This window comes from Ahaetulla prasina, chromosome 1 (genome assembly GCF_028640845.1).
Source record: "Ahaetulla prasina isolate Xishuangbanna chromosome 1, ASM2864084v1, whole genome shotgun sequence".
Taxonomy (NCBI): domain Eukaryota; kingdom Metazoa; phylum Chordata; class Lepidosauria; order Squamata; family Colubridae; genus Ahaetulla; species Ahaetulla prasina.
Genome location: NC_080539.1, coordinates 349,673,212 through 349,689,773, shown reverse-complemented (window position 1 = coordinate 349,689,773; position 16,562 = coordinate 349,673,212). Strand labels below are relative to the sequence as shown.

The 16,562-nt window shown below is 38.4% G+C and overlaps 1 protein-coding gene across 2 annotated transcripts; it reads left to right on the top strand.

Annotated features, from left to right (window-relative positions):
• Positions 1 to 160: 160 nt before the first annotated feature.
• Positions 161 to 13,215, top strand: SOCS4 (suppressor of cytokine signaling 4). Of its 2 annotated transcripts, none has more exons than XM_058163034.1 (2): positions 161 to 1,088; positions 11,281 to 13,215. In XM_058163034.1, exon 2 carries the CDS (start codon positions 11,372 to 11,374, stop codon positions 12,677 to 12,679), a length of 1,308 nt encoding a protein of 435 aa, XP_058019017.1. In that variant the 5' UTR covers positions 161 to 1,088; positions 11,281 to 11,371; the 3' UTR covers positions 12,680 to 13,215. The 2 variants fall into 2 exon arrangements, with proteins under 2 accessions (XP_058019017.1, XP_058019018.1); XM_058163035.1 differs by lacking the exon at positions 161 to 1,088 and adding an exon at positions 3,791 to 3,875.
• Positions 13,216 to 16,562: the final 3,347 nt, after the last annotated feature.

Sequence of the window (16,562 nt, the reverse complement as noted above, 5' to 3'; positions counted from 1 at the left end):
TCCACCCCCACCCCCACCCCTACCCCGGGAAGCCGGCTGGATCCTGTCTGGGAGGCCGCGGGGCGGGCTGAGCGGAGTCTGCGCCTTCATAACCGCCTCGAAGGCGGAGAAGAAAAAGCGGCGCCTGTGGGCAGCGCGGCTGAGGGACGGACTGAGGGCGGGAAGGGCGGGGTAGAAGGAGGGCGGTCAAGCTACCCAGCTTCTTTGCCTCCGCGTCTTTCTTAGCCCACTTTCCCCCCCCCTCTAAATCGTAGGGGTCGCTCCGTTCCCTCTATCGCCCTTCTTTTTCCTTCCCTGTCCTGCCCCGTTCTGCACTCTTCCTTCCCACTCTTTAACTTTCCCACTTCTTTTGGGACACAGATTTTAGGACCGGGAGGGGGTGGGGGGAGAGAGAGAGAAAACACGTTCCCTGTTTTGCAGGAGCAGCAGCTTTCTTGGCCACAGTCCCTTTTCCTTTTTTTACTATCTCCCCACTACCACTCTCCATATAAATATCGAGACTTCTGGAGCTTTTCCAGATCTTCTCCACCCACCCCCAGCCTTCTCTTCTTTGCAGCTTAAAATTGCAACCATATGTAACCAGGAATAACCTTCCATGTATGTATCGTAAAGGGATTTCCTCCCAAACGGATGGTTTTCGAATGGCAGCTATTACTTCTCCTCCTTAACTTCCATCCACCTTCGGCCACTTTTTTCTAGCTGACTTTGCCTTTCAATTGCCCCCATTTCTTTATTTTTCTCAATCCTCATCCTCCAATCCCCTTCCGTCCTTCCTTCCTTCCTTCCATATCTCTCTCTCTCTCTCTCTTTCTTTCTCTCTCTGTCACACACACACACAGAAGGTTTAAAGATCCTCCCCTTCAGCTCCGACATCTTCCCTTCCTCCTTTCTCATCCTTGGAACACCCCCCCCCGCCCCGATCCTTCCTCCTCCTCCTCCTCCTCCTCCAGCTGTGCAGTTGCTCCGTCATCCTTTGTGTCTGATGGGGAGCACTGGTGCCTGTCAGTGCCACGGTATTTGAACGAGGTTTCTCTGTCTTCCATGGCCTTTTGGCATCCCTTCAAAATGCTTCTTCGGGTGAGCAGCAGGTGAGCAAGTAGGCGCATGGAGAAGGGGGGGGGGGTGGCAGATGGAAAGAACTGGGATCTGTTCATTCTGACAAAGTTAAAAAGATACTCAACTTTTATTAGCGACCCACGATGTTGGTGAAATGTTTCTTTAAATCCTGGGGAGAAAAACTGAATTTGAATAAGCTATCCATTGTTGATGCTTGGAAGAAAAGGAGCAAACAGAAAATTAGTTTCAGTGTTAATTTCATAGCCACAGCTATCATTTCAGCAGCATAGCTTTTAAAAAACAGTTAAAGGAAACCGTTTTTTTCCTTTTAAAAAAAATGAAATTTTATGGTAGAATATAGTTATCGTTTTAAAAGTTTCTTTTGAAATTCTGGAGGTACGTGTTATAAAATGTTCCTAAACTGTGGCAAATTGTGCATTGCTGATTGAAGTGCAAGATTTCATGGAAAATATTTACTGACATTTGCATCATGGTGATTGCATCCAACCTTCTAAGTTTAACTAAGGAATGGTAGGTCTTAAGGTTAGAAGATATCATCTTTAAAACAAGCACCTGTTTTGTTTTAAAGAGCTTTGATTTGCCTACTTGTAGTTCTAAAAAGTTAGAAATTTATTTCTCTTCATCATCTGACAGTTCTTTCTCGATATATTTTTAAAGTTACATGGAAATGTCACTTAGACTAATTGATATAGACATCTGTGGGACATTTATTGACAATATTCCAAAAACCATTTGTTCATGTTTTTATCCTGAGGCTGCTTCTTTTAGAATAAAAACTAAAAGTTGGAGAAATCATATGGCGTGTGAATTCTTGTTCCTGCCCACTTATATTATGAAGTTAGTTTGGCTGTTACTGACTCTTAGCTGACAAAATATATAAATAGTTTTGGATAGCTTATTTGGCCATGTTTACACTACATAGGGAAATATTTTTGGTCTCATGCTGTGCTTTGTTAATCAGGCAGATCATTTTGGGAATACATAGAGAAATTTATTTTTTTTAAAGTGCCTATTTTCTTCCTAGGAAAACAGATATATTTTTACTGGTTTTATTGTTCTACTGTAATATTGTTATTGTTTTACTGTAATATTGTTCTAATCATTTAATAATCAAATATCTAATTAAATATTTTGGTACAATGTCATGTCCTACATGCATTAAAGCATGACATTATACCAAAAAATCTGAACATAATTAACTCTTGCTTTATTTTAGAAAATGTTCTTAATGTTTTTTGCATTTTTTCTGCTATTTAGTGTATATTTAGAATATCTGGAGTTTTAAGAGAATTGTGAGAAATGACTTTTGAGGCTCTTAATCCTTTTTGAAGGAAACAATATTTCTGTAAGTGGAACCATCTAGGAGGCCTAAGAGGAGTTAAAGTACACAATTTCCTGTCAGCCTTTATGCATTCCACTCTTATTGGGATTTTTTCCTTTCTTTTTTTGTTCTGCTGTTTGATTTTGCAACTCCTTTAACTTGACACAACTGTCTCTTCTTTCATCTCAGTTGCCTTGTGGATTTTCAGGACCAAACTTCAAGATAATTTACTGATTTTAGCTCCCACTGGAGCTAAACTGATCCCAATTGTATTGGGAAGTTCTCCTTATAAAAACGTCTGCTATATACTGTAAATGATCTTACCCAGCTCTCATTCATTTAGGAAAAGTTGAAATATGAGATATTCAGAAGGAATTAATTGTGTTCCATATCAACAAGCTGCTTTGGATTTTTCTTCTCTGAATCCAAAATGTGTTTGGCAAGTCCAGTTCAATATATTATTCCTTATACCTAACATACACGAATGTTCAAGATAAATCAGTTGGGCAGCATTTATTTTACAGAAAAATATTTGGTAATATAATATGTGTTAAGAAATTATGAGAGGAAATAAACTCTGAAGTGATATAATATCTTCCTTTTCTTATGTAAAGTTCACTACAGAAAGGCTAACAGTAGTATTTTCCAAGTGAATAATAATATCCTTTCATTTTCAGTCAATATATTTGTAAAATGATGCACAAATGCCTTATGTGGTCTGGATAATATGCAAAAAGCCATTAGGCGAAAAGCCATTATGCAACTTCTGTTCTAGTCAAAATTTGGTATCAGAAAAGAGATGATGTGCACTTGAAAAGAATTAGGACATGGCTTCTAGCAATATTCTGTCTTCCTGATTTGATGTAGGAAAAGATCAGTCAAATATCTTGTGTGTTCTTCCTTCAGGATAAAATCTATATCAAGCTTTAAGTGAAGTTAAAGTAAATGCATCAATTTCCATGTTCTCTCTCAGATAAGATACGACATTATAGTCAGAGAGGCAATCATGTGTCAAGGAACAATGGCTAAAACTCTTCAGGGATTTTCATGCTATGATGACTTTTGTTGTAGCCAAAAATCATATGACTCAAAAGAATTCTTTGCTCTATTGTTTCTGTGAGAGCTAGCTTCACATTTAAATGTTTTTCAAGTGCAGTTACAAATGGAAGACGCAAGCCTTCTTTTTACTGAGATGACCTGTCTATATCACCTCTGCTAATTTTCTGTTAAAATAAAGCAGATGCCATAACTGGACTTACCAAATGGCTCAGTCCATTAATACTGCCCTCCGGCTGAAAATATACTTAATAACTAGACTGCCATTTACTTTAATTTGTTTTGTTGACATTAGCTGATATGAAGCGATGTGTATTTAGTTTAAATGTCTATATGTTATGAAGTGGAGAGGGTGACACTGATGAGAAGGAGAACAAGAATGAAATACGGACTTCAGTAAATCTATATGAATACAATTTATGTGAGTGCTTCTTTTGAATTGGATTTGTTTGTTTTTTGTCATCAGACTGTCAAAATGTAATTGGCCTTTAAGTTGATAAAGTTATAGATCCAATTTGTGATAATAATATTTTGTATTTGCATGCATAAGATTTTTTCAACTGTGTATTGTAGACTTAGGTATTGCTTTAAATCTCTCATTAAGTTCAGCATGGTGCTTGTTAATATAACATTTAATCAAAAGTCCTTTTATCTTGTTCAATCACTGACAGAGTGATCATGTATCAACCCTAAAGGGATAAATCAGGGAAGACGAATATCTCTGGGTGGCAATATTATGATTGGTAAAGACATAAAATGACGAGAATAGATTAATTAAACAGAGGGTAGGAGTGAGAGCTTTGTTCTTTTATCATCTCAATTAGTTTATTAAAAGAAGATTACTAGGGCTGAGATAGTGTGGAATATAGAAAGGAAAATTCTCTGTATAATTGGAATCGCCAATTTGTTTTTTCCCAGAGTAAGAAAATAAGCTTGTCAATATTTTAGAAAAACAGTGGGTTCAAAAGACACTCTTTGTCTAAAACATCGACAAGCTTATTTCTTACTCTTGGAAAAAAACAAATCTGTGATTTGTAAAGAATTTTTAAAATTCCTCTAAAAACCAAAAGGGGTGTTCTCAAACTCTGTAATACTGCAGCCCCTTTAAATAATGAATGGATTTGTGTGATTTCCTTCCAAATAAAGCTAATGATTTCATTGCGGTTAGGGCCAGATAAGAAATAAATACACCAGTTACTCTTAATAATTAAATGTTAATATATTAAATAGAACCATGACATAATCTTACAGCTTTATAAAATATATCAAACTCGTATGTCACTAACATATATTTTTACATTATTTTATATTTTTATATATATATATGTAGATCTTTGGTTATTCGGGTTTTCTCCCACGTAAAATTGGAAGTGTCTTGGCGACGTTTCGACGAAGTCTCATTTGTCATCTTCAGGCTTCAGCTTCGTGCTTCTGGGAGCAATGTGTGACTGCAGCTGTTTCTTCCTTTTTAACTGCTAGTGGGGGTTTGAACTGATTGGGTGGGAGCTTGGCTGTGCTCTGATTGGATGGGGTTTTTTTGGTGCTCTGATTGGATGGGGGTGTGTCCTCTTTGGGTGGGGGCTTGGTTGTGCTCAGATTAGTCTGAGCTGCAGGGAGATTTGAGCTGGTGAGCTGCACAGCTGTTGTCCGGCTTCGTGTTCGCGGTTGTGCCACATCTTCACAGTGGGTGTCAGTCTGCTGCATGTATGGATTGGAGGGGTTTGAAATGGCCAATGTTGCAGCTGCGGTCTGGCTTCTGGTCCTTAATCGTGCTTCATGATCAGTGTGGGTTTGGGTCTGCTTTCTGGGTGGATGTGTGGTGGTGACATCCTGTGTGGACCTCGTGAGTATGGGTCTGGTGTCATTCCTCATGTTAGGGACACGTTTGTCAATAAGGGCAGGTTTCCAAATGGGTGGTAGGCGGGAGGTATCATCTCTTTTGTTCATGCTGTGTGGGCGTTTTTCTAACTCGATGGCTTCTCTGATTATTCTGTAATATTCAAAAGTCTAAACTTGATTACCATACATTGTCGTTTTTTTTTAAAGTTGTGACTATCTTCTAAATTGCTCATAACTCCCTGAGAGGTCACCTTTTGAGAATCATTGAACTAATATAAGAGCATTAATAGCTGAGACAGGTTGCTTGTATTTCTTTTGCTTTATGGATTCTCTTACCCAAAAAGATCAAGGGGTTTGGTTTCAATAAGTCTCCAGTAGTATAGGTAGTGCAGTCCAAAGCTTTATTCAAAGCATCTTTCCTACCAAGAAAAAGATATAAAGTTAAGTGTGTGATTGTGAAACACAATAATTGGGGTGATGATTCTCTCTGTTCTAACTCTAAATAGCTTGATATTTTTGAACTAACCTTTGCATACCCAGGTGGTTTTCAGCTTGAAAGGGGAAACATATCAGAAGTGGAAAGAGGTCCAGTCATATAGGGAGAGTATTGACAGGTAATCTAATACTATAATTGTAGAAAATGAAAGCCTCAACAAAGCTGATTTAGCAAAGGATGTTAAGAAATACAAGAAAAAAAGCATCTTGAAACATGTTCAAAATAACTGGAAAAGAATCGGTACGCCAGTTAATGCATGACGGTAATAGATGCTAAGAAATAGCAAAGAAGATGCAGCACTAAACTCCTGTTCTGATACATTTCCCCCCAAAAAGTATATGTATTACCAGCACCTTAGGAAGAGCAAGGTAAAGGGACAGCATTGAAGCTTGAGAGTGATAGAACAATGGTCAAATAATAGTTCTTCAGTGTGAGAATTTAAATCTCCAGAACTAAATTAATTGCATTCCAGGGAACTGAAGGAACCAATTCTTGGCTGAGCTGAATCTTAGGAAGACTACCAGTTACTATCTAGAGCAGGGATGTCCAAACTTGGTCCCTTGAAGAGTGGTGGACTTCAATTTCCAGAATTCCCCAGCCAGCAACTTGCTCAAATTTATAGCTCATGCTGGCTGGTGAATTCTGGGAGTTGAAGTCCACCAATCTTCAAGGGGCCAAGTTTGGACACCCCTGATCTAGAGTAATACCAACCTATCCCACAGGACTGCTGTTTTGAGGATAGAAATGAGGAAACCCACACCATGTACTCCACCTGAATCTTGAAGAATCTGATGAATGCTACAATAAGAGGCTTTTGAAGGATATTTAAAATACTTGAGTAAGGCACAATATGGCTAACCATGAGATTTGTAAGAAGACATCAGCCACAAATGAAACTGCTCCTATGCTAAATTACACTACTGATCAACATGCAGAACCCATTCAAATTCCTTGGTTCATATGTTTTCTACTTGGTGCCCCTGCAGCTTCAAATGTGCTTCAAGGGGTTGGGATGACCCTCAAATGGATTTGAATAGGACAAGGATACATGTCTAGCTTACTTGACTTTGGCTTTTTATACACTTTTTCTTTACATGTGTTCCATCTTTAGCAGGGGTTCCCAACCTTTTCTATACCCTGCACCTCTAGAGCACTTCTGATATATTCTCACACCCCTTACAAAAATAAATAATTATATGCATATAATTATGCATATGCACTATAATTTTGAAACATCTAAACCCAAGTTTTCGCACCCTCTGGAATATTGTCTCGCACCCCCAGTTGGGAACCCCTGATCTGTAGAGTTTCCATATCTTGCAAACTGTGAGGAATATTCTGATTTTCATGCAAGAGTATAACTTCTTCCGTTGTGGCTTTCTTCCTGTGGATTTAGTAATGTCAGAGTAATATCATAAACTTACATTTAAAGATGCTTTTCAAAACTGCAATCTTCATAAAGTGGCCTAGCTGATCCAGATGCTATTATGATGCACTTCAAAAATACTGTGTCCCTAAATTCTCTTCTAAAAACAAATACACAAAAGAATAACGCAAAGAAAGGCATGTACTGTGCATGAATTAGACCTTGAGGGAGTCTTACTTTATGTAATGTCATTTCTTTGCGGTTCCTTAAAAGCATTTTCATATGTCAGGATTTTATAAAATTGCTTTTAGTAAAACAAGTTATTTTTATAATCCTTTTCAGGACATAAAGCCTAGGTGCTTCAAGTGCCTTGGGGATACCCTTCTAAAAACTCATTTTGAAAAGCAATACCCAGCCTGTGACACATTTTAATTAGTTTCTGTTTTTAAAATGACCTGAAAGTGTCAGCACAGAATAGCATCTCTTAACATCATGCTTGTGCGAACTAGTATTGTAAGAAGCATTACATGAAGTTTTGACTATGTTTTATTTGTTGACCTACTTTATCTCTCATTTGGGTTTTTGTTTTTGCTGTTGAATGGTTTTCGAGCTTGAAAGTGGCATTTGTCCAAAGGCAAGCAAAGAATGTGGGGAAATGGTCTTTTCCCAGGAATGGAAGTTAAATTAATCTATAGTTTGTTTGTCTTAACATGATAATGGAGGAACCTCTGGAATATTAATTAGATTGGAATTCTATTAGATGTGATTCAGAACATCATCACTCACAGACCCATTTATCTGAAAGCCCTAAAAGATGAGGAGTGACTCCAAGGATCTACTGATGTTTTATTAAGGAATTAAAATAGTGGCTATGAATGCTTCAAGGGAGAAATCGTAAAACGGTAATTTTTACCACTACATAGAGATAGGATCTACCATCAGTATGCTGTCCAGATGAGCAAAATTTTATTTCCATTTAGACAGCTTTTCTGCATGTATATTCTGCATGTATATATTAAAAATGGAGCTTCCTGTTTCTAGTACTTAAATCCTTCAAAACAAAGTTGAATACTGATGTTACAGCTGAATGTTCAGTAAGTCTGACATTCAAAGACTTCAGTAATCATTACTGAATGAGAAATGCATAGTACTATACTCAATTCTTAGATTATTGAGGGAAATTAAAAGATTTTATCTTAGTCTGAACACTAATATAATTTGGAGGGAAAAACCCTGAAATCAAAGGCATAGCTTTGGGGAAAACAATATTAAAATGTGGTCTAAATTGTGTAGTGTTGATCTGCTGCCTACTTCTCTGGGACATATTGTCTTCAGTACTGTTATCACTGTAAGATATCAATGAAATTGGAGAATAAGCAAATAATGGTGAAAGAAAATTATTTTTAGTACACATTTGAATTTAATTGACCAAGTTCAAACTTATTCGTCCTACTAGTAGTTCTCAACTTACAACTATTTGTTGAGCGACAGTTCAAAGTTACAACACTGAAAAAAGTGACTTCTGATAGTTCAACAATGGAAAACTTAGGCTCAACTGTGATCATAAATCAAGGACTACCTACATTAAACTTAGGTTTACTCTATAGGTTTTCCTTTCCTACAGAATCACTTACGCACTGGTAGATTCACACACAACATTGCAGCTACAGTAGTTTTCACTTTGAATCTCTCCCAAAATTTCCTTTTCTTTGAAGTAAGCTGAAGCTTAGGGTAGGATAGGCTACCAGATTTTCCTTATGTTGGGCTAGAATATTCCTTGGAAAGAGCTATATTCTGGCTGCAATGTGTATACTTGTAATGTCCTATCAGTGTGCAGGAAGCCTGCTGCCTGCTTAGTCTCTTATATATTTTGATAAGTGATTAATGATGAACTTAACTGAGCATAGATAACTGGGTTCATGTTCAATCCTGTACCATGATGATAAGTGTGGTGAACCATTCTCACTTTTCCACCCTTATTCTGTCATCCAACTGTTGTCCAGATGTCTGATCCATCTGTTGTCCAGATGTTTGATTTACTAATATCCTGGGAATATTAGAATAAGGAGCATTTACTGTCCAGCTGTTTTAAGGATGTTGTACAATGTTTTGCTGATAAAGTTGCTCAAATTCACCAGAATCTTGATTCCACATCAGTGAGGTTTGAAATGGTGACTGGACAACATCTTACATTACTTGGAATTTATTCTAGTTTATAGATTTGATGAAACAAATAAAAGGCTTGGGGCATGAGCTTGGCCATCTGTAGATCCATGCCCTTCCTGGCTTTTTCAGATAGCTAGAGCAGGAGAGAATAGTTGCGTACAGGCTATTCATAACTGTTCTTTGGTGGATGAGATTATCCCAGTTGCCTGTAACAAGACATTAATGTGCCCCCTTCTGAAGGTGGCTCCCCTGGACCCCAAAATCTGGGTAATTATTGTCTAGAAAAAGAAGTTATGGCTCTAATTGTACACTGCTTGAGAAGAAGAAACTTATTGGTATCTATTTTAATTGGTTAAGTACATGCCAGGCTAGGTATTGGACTGAGACAACATTAATCACTGTAGTAGAAAAGCTTTGTCACAACCTGAGTGACAGGAATGCATTTGATCCTTTCAGTAACCTTTGGTGTCATTGACAAACCTGGGTGGTTTGAGGAGTGGTGCCACTATTTCAGGGGCCGGATAGCTCAGGCTGGTAAAGCCTGTTATTAAGAACACAAAGCCTGCAATTACTGCAGGTTCAAGCCCGGCCCAAGGTTGACTCAGCCTTCCATCCTTTATAAGGTAGGTAAAATGAGGACCCAGATTGTTGGGGGGGCAATAAGTTGACTTTGTAAAAATATACAAATAGAATGAGACTATTGCCTTATACACTGTAAGCCGCCCTGAGTCTTCGGAGAAGGGCGGGGTATAAATGTAAACAAAATTTTTTTTTTCACAATCATTTTCCTCCTTTTAAATGAGTAATTACAATCAGTGGTAGTGGAGGAGAAAAGTTGGTTCTGGGGTTTTTTGATTCTCTCACTCCTGTTACTTAACATCTCTGTGAGGCATGTGGTGTGTGGAGAAGTTATCCATCAGTCTGTGGTGAGGTACTATCAGTATGCTTATGATACCCAATTATATCACTGAGTCAGAGGTGCTGTTGAGGTCTTTGTTAGTGGCTGGAGCAGGGGTGAAATCCAGCAAGTTCTGACAGGTTCTGGAGAACCAGTAGCAGAAATTTTAAGCAGTTCGGAGAATCAGTAGTGGAAATTTTGAGTAGTTCAGAGAACCAGCAAATACCACCTCTGGCTGGCCTCAGAGTTGGGTGGGAATGGAGATTTTGCAATATCCTTCCTCCAGGAGTGGGGAGGGAATGGAGATTTTGTAGTATCCTTCCCCTGCCACACCCACAAAGCCACACCTACAAAGCCACACCACACCCACCAAGCCATGCCCACAGAACTGGTAGTAAAAAAAATTGTATTTTACCACTGAGCTGGAGGCTTTGAAAGACTGGATGAGATGAAAGGCTGTATCCAAACAAGAAGGACTTATTTACTTCGTTGGTTACTCTAGGTAGGCTAGCACTTGCCTTGCAAGGGCAGGTCCATCACTTGGTTTTTCTCATAGCCTTCTCATAATCTCTGCACTGTATTCTGCATTCTGATAGTGAGAGCTGTTACTGCTAAGTTACACCAATATTTCAGTCTTCGTTCTAGTTGCCAGTAAGCCTCTGGGTGTAATTCAGTGTTGGGTTTAACCCTTAAAGCTCTAAATATGTTGGCTCCTAGAATACCATCCTCTAGGTAAAATTGACCCACAACATATACTCATTCCATGTCACAATATTGTGGGTCCCCACTCTACATGAAATAAATTCACCAGTAGCCTGGTGATAAGGTTTTTTGATGATGCCCTTCCCCTATGAACTAGCCTGTTCCTCAAACATTAGCTCAGTGACAATTCTGACTTCATTCCAGAAGGTGGTCAGATTATTCTGAGTGGTTAAAAGTTCACATTGCGTTTTTAATCTTTGTTATGTCCTTCTTATTCTTATAAACAGTCTTCAAATTCTAGTTGCATAGAAATGTGAGAAATAAATATATTGAATACTCCTTTTTTCCCATTTTCATAGGTATAGCCTCAGAACACATCAGGAATGCTTTCTGTGAAGAATTTGGGCATCATTAGTTCTGGAATCTTTATGAAACATTTAACATTAAAGCATGGCAGAAAATAAAGAAAGAAAATTTAAGAATGCAGATGTGAGACCCAAAACCAGCCGGAGTAGGAGTGCAGACAGAAAGGACGGATACGTATGGAGTGGAAAGAAACTTTCCTGGACAAAAAAGAATGAGAACAGTTCTAATGCCGAAATGGCAAATGCCTCAGGAATACTTGCATTAGGTCTAAGGAATCAGGAGAGAAAACAGAGCTGTTCCTCAGCTGAGATGGAGTTGGAACATGTATGTGGTCACAGGTTCCTAAGCCGTTCTTTTAAACAGAAATTGCAGGATGCGATGGGGCAATGTTTCCCCATAAAGAGTTGTAGCACTCGGCATTCTTCAGGGCTTTCACCAAAGAGAAAAATACATATCAGTGAGCTTATGCTGGACAAATGCCCTTTTCCACCACGATCTGAGCTAGCATTTCGATGGCACTTAATCAAGCAGCACACTGCCCCTGTCAGACAAAAATCTGAAAGCTGGCTAAGTATGGGTTCATCAAAAGATGAAAGGAAAGATGAAGAACTGAGAGAGATTGAGAGGGCAGATGAACCAGACTCCGATGTATTGCAGGAAAGTAATGTTATTGATGCCTATCCGTGTGAGCCTCAAGAGGAATCCGCCATGGGCGGTAGGCAGCTAAAGAGCAGCAGAGAGGAAAGTGACATGGACTCGGATGACGAAGTAGTGACACTCTGCACTAGCTCCAGGAAGAGAAACAAACCACGGTGGGAAATAGAGGATGACCTGCTGCAGTTGCAGATGCCACTCAGATATCACACCCAGATCGATTATGTTCATTGTCTGGTTCCTGACCTCCTTCAGATCAATAATAACCCATGTTACTGGGGAGTGATGGATAAATATGCTGCAGAAGCACTTTTAGATGGAAAGCCAGAGGGGACTTTTTTATTACGTGATTCTGCCCAGGAGGATTACTTATTTTCCGTTAGTTTCAGGCGTTATAGTCGTTCCCTTCATGCCAGGATTGAACAATGGAATCACAACTTCAGCTTTGACGCTCATGATCCATGCGTCTTCCATTCTCGTGACATTACTGGACTTTTAGAACATTATAAAGATCCAAGCTCTTGTATGTTCTTTGAGCCACTTCTCTCGACTCCCTTACATAGAACTTTTCCTTTTTCCCTTCAACATCTATGCAGGACAGTTATTTGTAACTCTACAACTTACGATGGCATAAATGCCCTTCCTGTTCCTCCATCTGTAAAGCTGTATTTGAAAGAATATCATTATAAATCAAAAGTAAGAGTCCTCAGGATTGATGTACCAGATCAACATGCCTAGAAAGACATTCTGGAAATTCTTTATAATTATTCTGGGATGTTTTTATTTCTCTCTCTTATTAACAAAATTTTCATGCAAAAATGTCTACAGATCACATTTACCTTTGCCTGAGCCTTATGTCCAAATAGATTTTTACTTCCTGCCCCACTGAACAGGTTTCTGTAAAAACACAAAATTGGTACTAATATTCTACAAAGCTTTGTGAAATTTCAAGGAAGCTATTTTAAAGTTTTCATTCAAGCTTAACTTTTTAGATACGAAGCTAAGTCAAGGTTAAATTTGACTTGCCTTTTATAAACTAATTTATATGCACTACAGGCATGCTTGAAAAACTGAATATAGTAGTTCTTCCAGAATTGCCAATTTGTAGGGGTTTTGTAAAATTATTCTGTCCTTGCTATAACAGTAAAATTAATAAGATTGTGATGCTCCTACCATTCTGGGTACTTGTTTTAAATTTCATATAGGTTGCTTAAATTTTGAGATTAAATGTCACAACCATATGCTGTTTGTCAGAATTTTTGGAGTTTTTATCATTTTTAATAAATGTTGAATATATATATGTCTATTTTTTGGGCATCTATTAAGAATCCTAAAACTACTGCAGAGCTTCTTAAACAATTTTGATACAAAGTTAGTACATGTTTTAAAAGGAACTTTGTTGAAGCACAAGTTGATGCTGGTTCCACAAACTAATAGCCATAAATGTTAAGCGAAATGTATGAAAATAGTCTGATAGGTGTTTATCTAACTACTTCAGATCATATTCCCCTGTTCTACATTCTGTGTCAGGGGGCATTGGATCTTTTTCTCAGTCTGCTGACTGTCCTTTGGTGTTATTGGTTTGTTTGTTTTGGAATTTAACTATTACATAGGCAATTTCTAAGGACAACTATAGCTAGGGAAGAAATGGTTAACTATCCATGATCCTTTTCACTTAAAACCAGTGGTGGGATTCAGCCAGTTTGCACCACTTCGGGAGAACCGGTTGTTAACTTTCTGAGCAGTTTGGCAAACTGGTTGTTGGAAGAACTCATTAGGGCAGAGAACCAGTTGTTAAATTACTTGAATCCCACCACTGCTTAAAACATATTCCCTTGGAATATCCCAATTCTCCATGTAGCATTTAAAGTGAAGAAAAAGATTTCACAGAGGCCAGTAGAAGTAATGAGAATCTATACAACCAACCAACCAACCAATCAGAATAGAGCTGGAAGGGACCTTGGAAGTCTTCTGGTCCAGGGGTCGGCAACTTGCGGCTCTGGAGCCACATGTGGCTCTTTCATCCCTCTGCTGCGGCTCCCTGTTGTTGGTTGGCTCCACAATTGATAGGGCTTTCGGTTAGGACAGGTAAAGGAAAAAGCACTAGGAGGAGACTCTATGGTGGGGGAATCGGACTTCCGGTAAGCAGAGGAAAAAGGACGCCACGTTAGGAGGAGAGTATGATGGGGGAACCGGACTTTCAGTTGGCTCCAGAATTGAACAAGGTCTTCCGGTTAGGACCTTTGTGGCTCTTTGAGTGTTTAAGGTTGCTGATCCCTGTTCTAGTCCAACCCGCTGCTCAAGCAGGAGACCCTATACCATTTCAGACAAATGGCTCTCCAGTCTTTTCTTAAAAACCACCTTCTGTACTTACATATTCAGTATAAGTATATATAAGAACATATACCTATACTGAGAATCTCCATAGACATATAGATGCAGATGTGGAGGAGAGGATAGTGCAGTATGAGCTTTATTTTAATGGCAGTTATAGTTACAAAAATTGTATGAAAAGAAAAAAGCAGATTTATAGTTCAGTATCAAGTGAGATACTGTGAGACTAGAAAGATTTTCCCAAGGCAATGTACTTTTTTTAAAAAAACAACACTTCCATGACATAGATGTTGTTCGAAGTGAATCTCATGAGTGTCCTTACATAGTTACGCGTCTGAAACTGCTTCCTATATTTCTGAAAACAAGAAGTGGCAAAAATATTCTTCTAAATCTGTCTCATACCCAAAAAACTGCCCTTGGAATCTGCATCTTTAAAACCAGTTCATGCATTCATGAATTATTTTTTTTTAAGATGCATGGAAGATAAACAATAACCCAGGAAGCTGAGCCTGGATCAATGGATGGAGTGCCATAAAAATACTGTTCACACCTAACAACCACATAGATTTTCTCTCGTTCTTCTACGATGAACTGTCCCAAGCCTTGCCTTTCAGGTCTTCCAACAAACATCTCTTGCCACTGTAATTGAGTCCATCCACCTTCCTTTTTTGCAGTTGTGGTTTAGAGTCCAAAGTATGCAACAGTTCCCCAAACTCCTTATGATATAGTGTTCAAGAATGAACATTGACTGCAGGTGAAAGAATACCGTTTGTTTGTTAAACTTGGTATGCTCATCTGTAAATTGCTACCTACTGAATACAGATTTGTGTCCATGTGTCTGGGCCACCGTCTTTTTAATACCTTGCAGCACTCTGCTTGTTTCCTTACCTTATCCCTAAATAAAGTAGCTCTCAAGCACACTCCAGCACACGCAACTTATCTACTTTTCAGATTGTCACCATTCCTTTCTTATGATACCACTCCAGTATTTACCAAGCACATATTTTGGTTATTCCTGTCATGCAGGAGAGTGTTGTTATTGCAGATGATCACCATCACCAAGAATAGAGAGAAGAGTGTCCTTAAGATAAAGGTTAGAACAATATTACCTTCCCCTTTCAGATATCAATCTCTTGGGGGCGGGGAAAGTACAAATTGAACTAGATACACAATTTATCCACATTCTCAAGGACAGCATTTTATCCCCTTAGGAGTAAAAGTAACTGGGTTTTTCCACAATTTTAAAACTCACGGCTACAAATATCTGATTCTATTTTAGCAATGATCTCATTTCATTTAGAAACTGAAATTATTCTTGATTTCTTAACCAGATTCTATTTCTTTTTCATTTGGGCCCCATATTGCTCTTAGATCTTGTGCTTCCTTAATTATTTGAACAGTGATTCTTCAGAGAGTGTTGCAAAGGATTTCTTTGGAAGAATTTGCAAAGCCCTATAAATAGCACTGATGCTTGAAAACGTTATTAATACCGGTATCACCTTTCTGTTCAGGTGCACAAGAATTACTAACAAAATCAAAGGGATGTTATATAAAAACTCAGGATTTATCATGTGTTATAAAGCAGCTACAGAAAAATAAAAACATAACATGAATATTTTGAAATATATATTTACTGATGCTACTCAGATCTGTATTTTTTCCCTTGAATGATGTATCAGTTGAGGCAATATTAAATATAGCTACATAGACTATGAAATGCATGCAATATATTCATGGTGAAGGCATAATTTGAAGGTCAAAAGGTTTGCATGGGAGACATTGATATGGACAGGTGATAAAACACATCCTTAGGAAAATTTACTAGACTTTCAATTAGAGGCCAAGGGTGGGACTTCTGATGAACACTGACTGGAAGGAAGAAAACCAGCACAATAAATACAGTTCAGGCCACCTCAGCCCGTACAGCTTGTCCGTAAGGATATTATGGTTGATGGTATCGAAAGCAACTGATAAGTAGAGCAAGGATGGATGTACTACCTCCCCTCCCCATTGTGCTCATGGTATATATCATACAACAGGTAACCAATACAGTTTCCATCAAATAGCCAGGACCGAAACATGATTGAAAGGGGTTCTGATAATCCGCTTCATCCAGGACCCGCTGAAGCTGTTGCATACCACCTTTTCAATGAAAATTATCCAATGTGGTTGGGTCTAACTGTTCTTAAGGAGGGTGTGTGAATGAATCAACACCTCTATAAGAAACGGAAAAACAATCCATAAGGAGCAGTTTATCACTGCTATAATCCAGCCACATATCACCTGA

Coding starts and splice junctions, on each gene's coding strand:
- SOCS4 (XM_058163034.1), top strand. CDS start 11,372: ATGGCAGAAAATAAAGAAAGAAAATTTAAGAATGCAGATGTGAGACCC.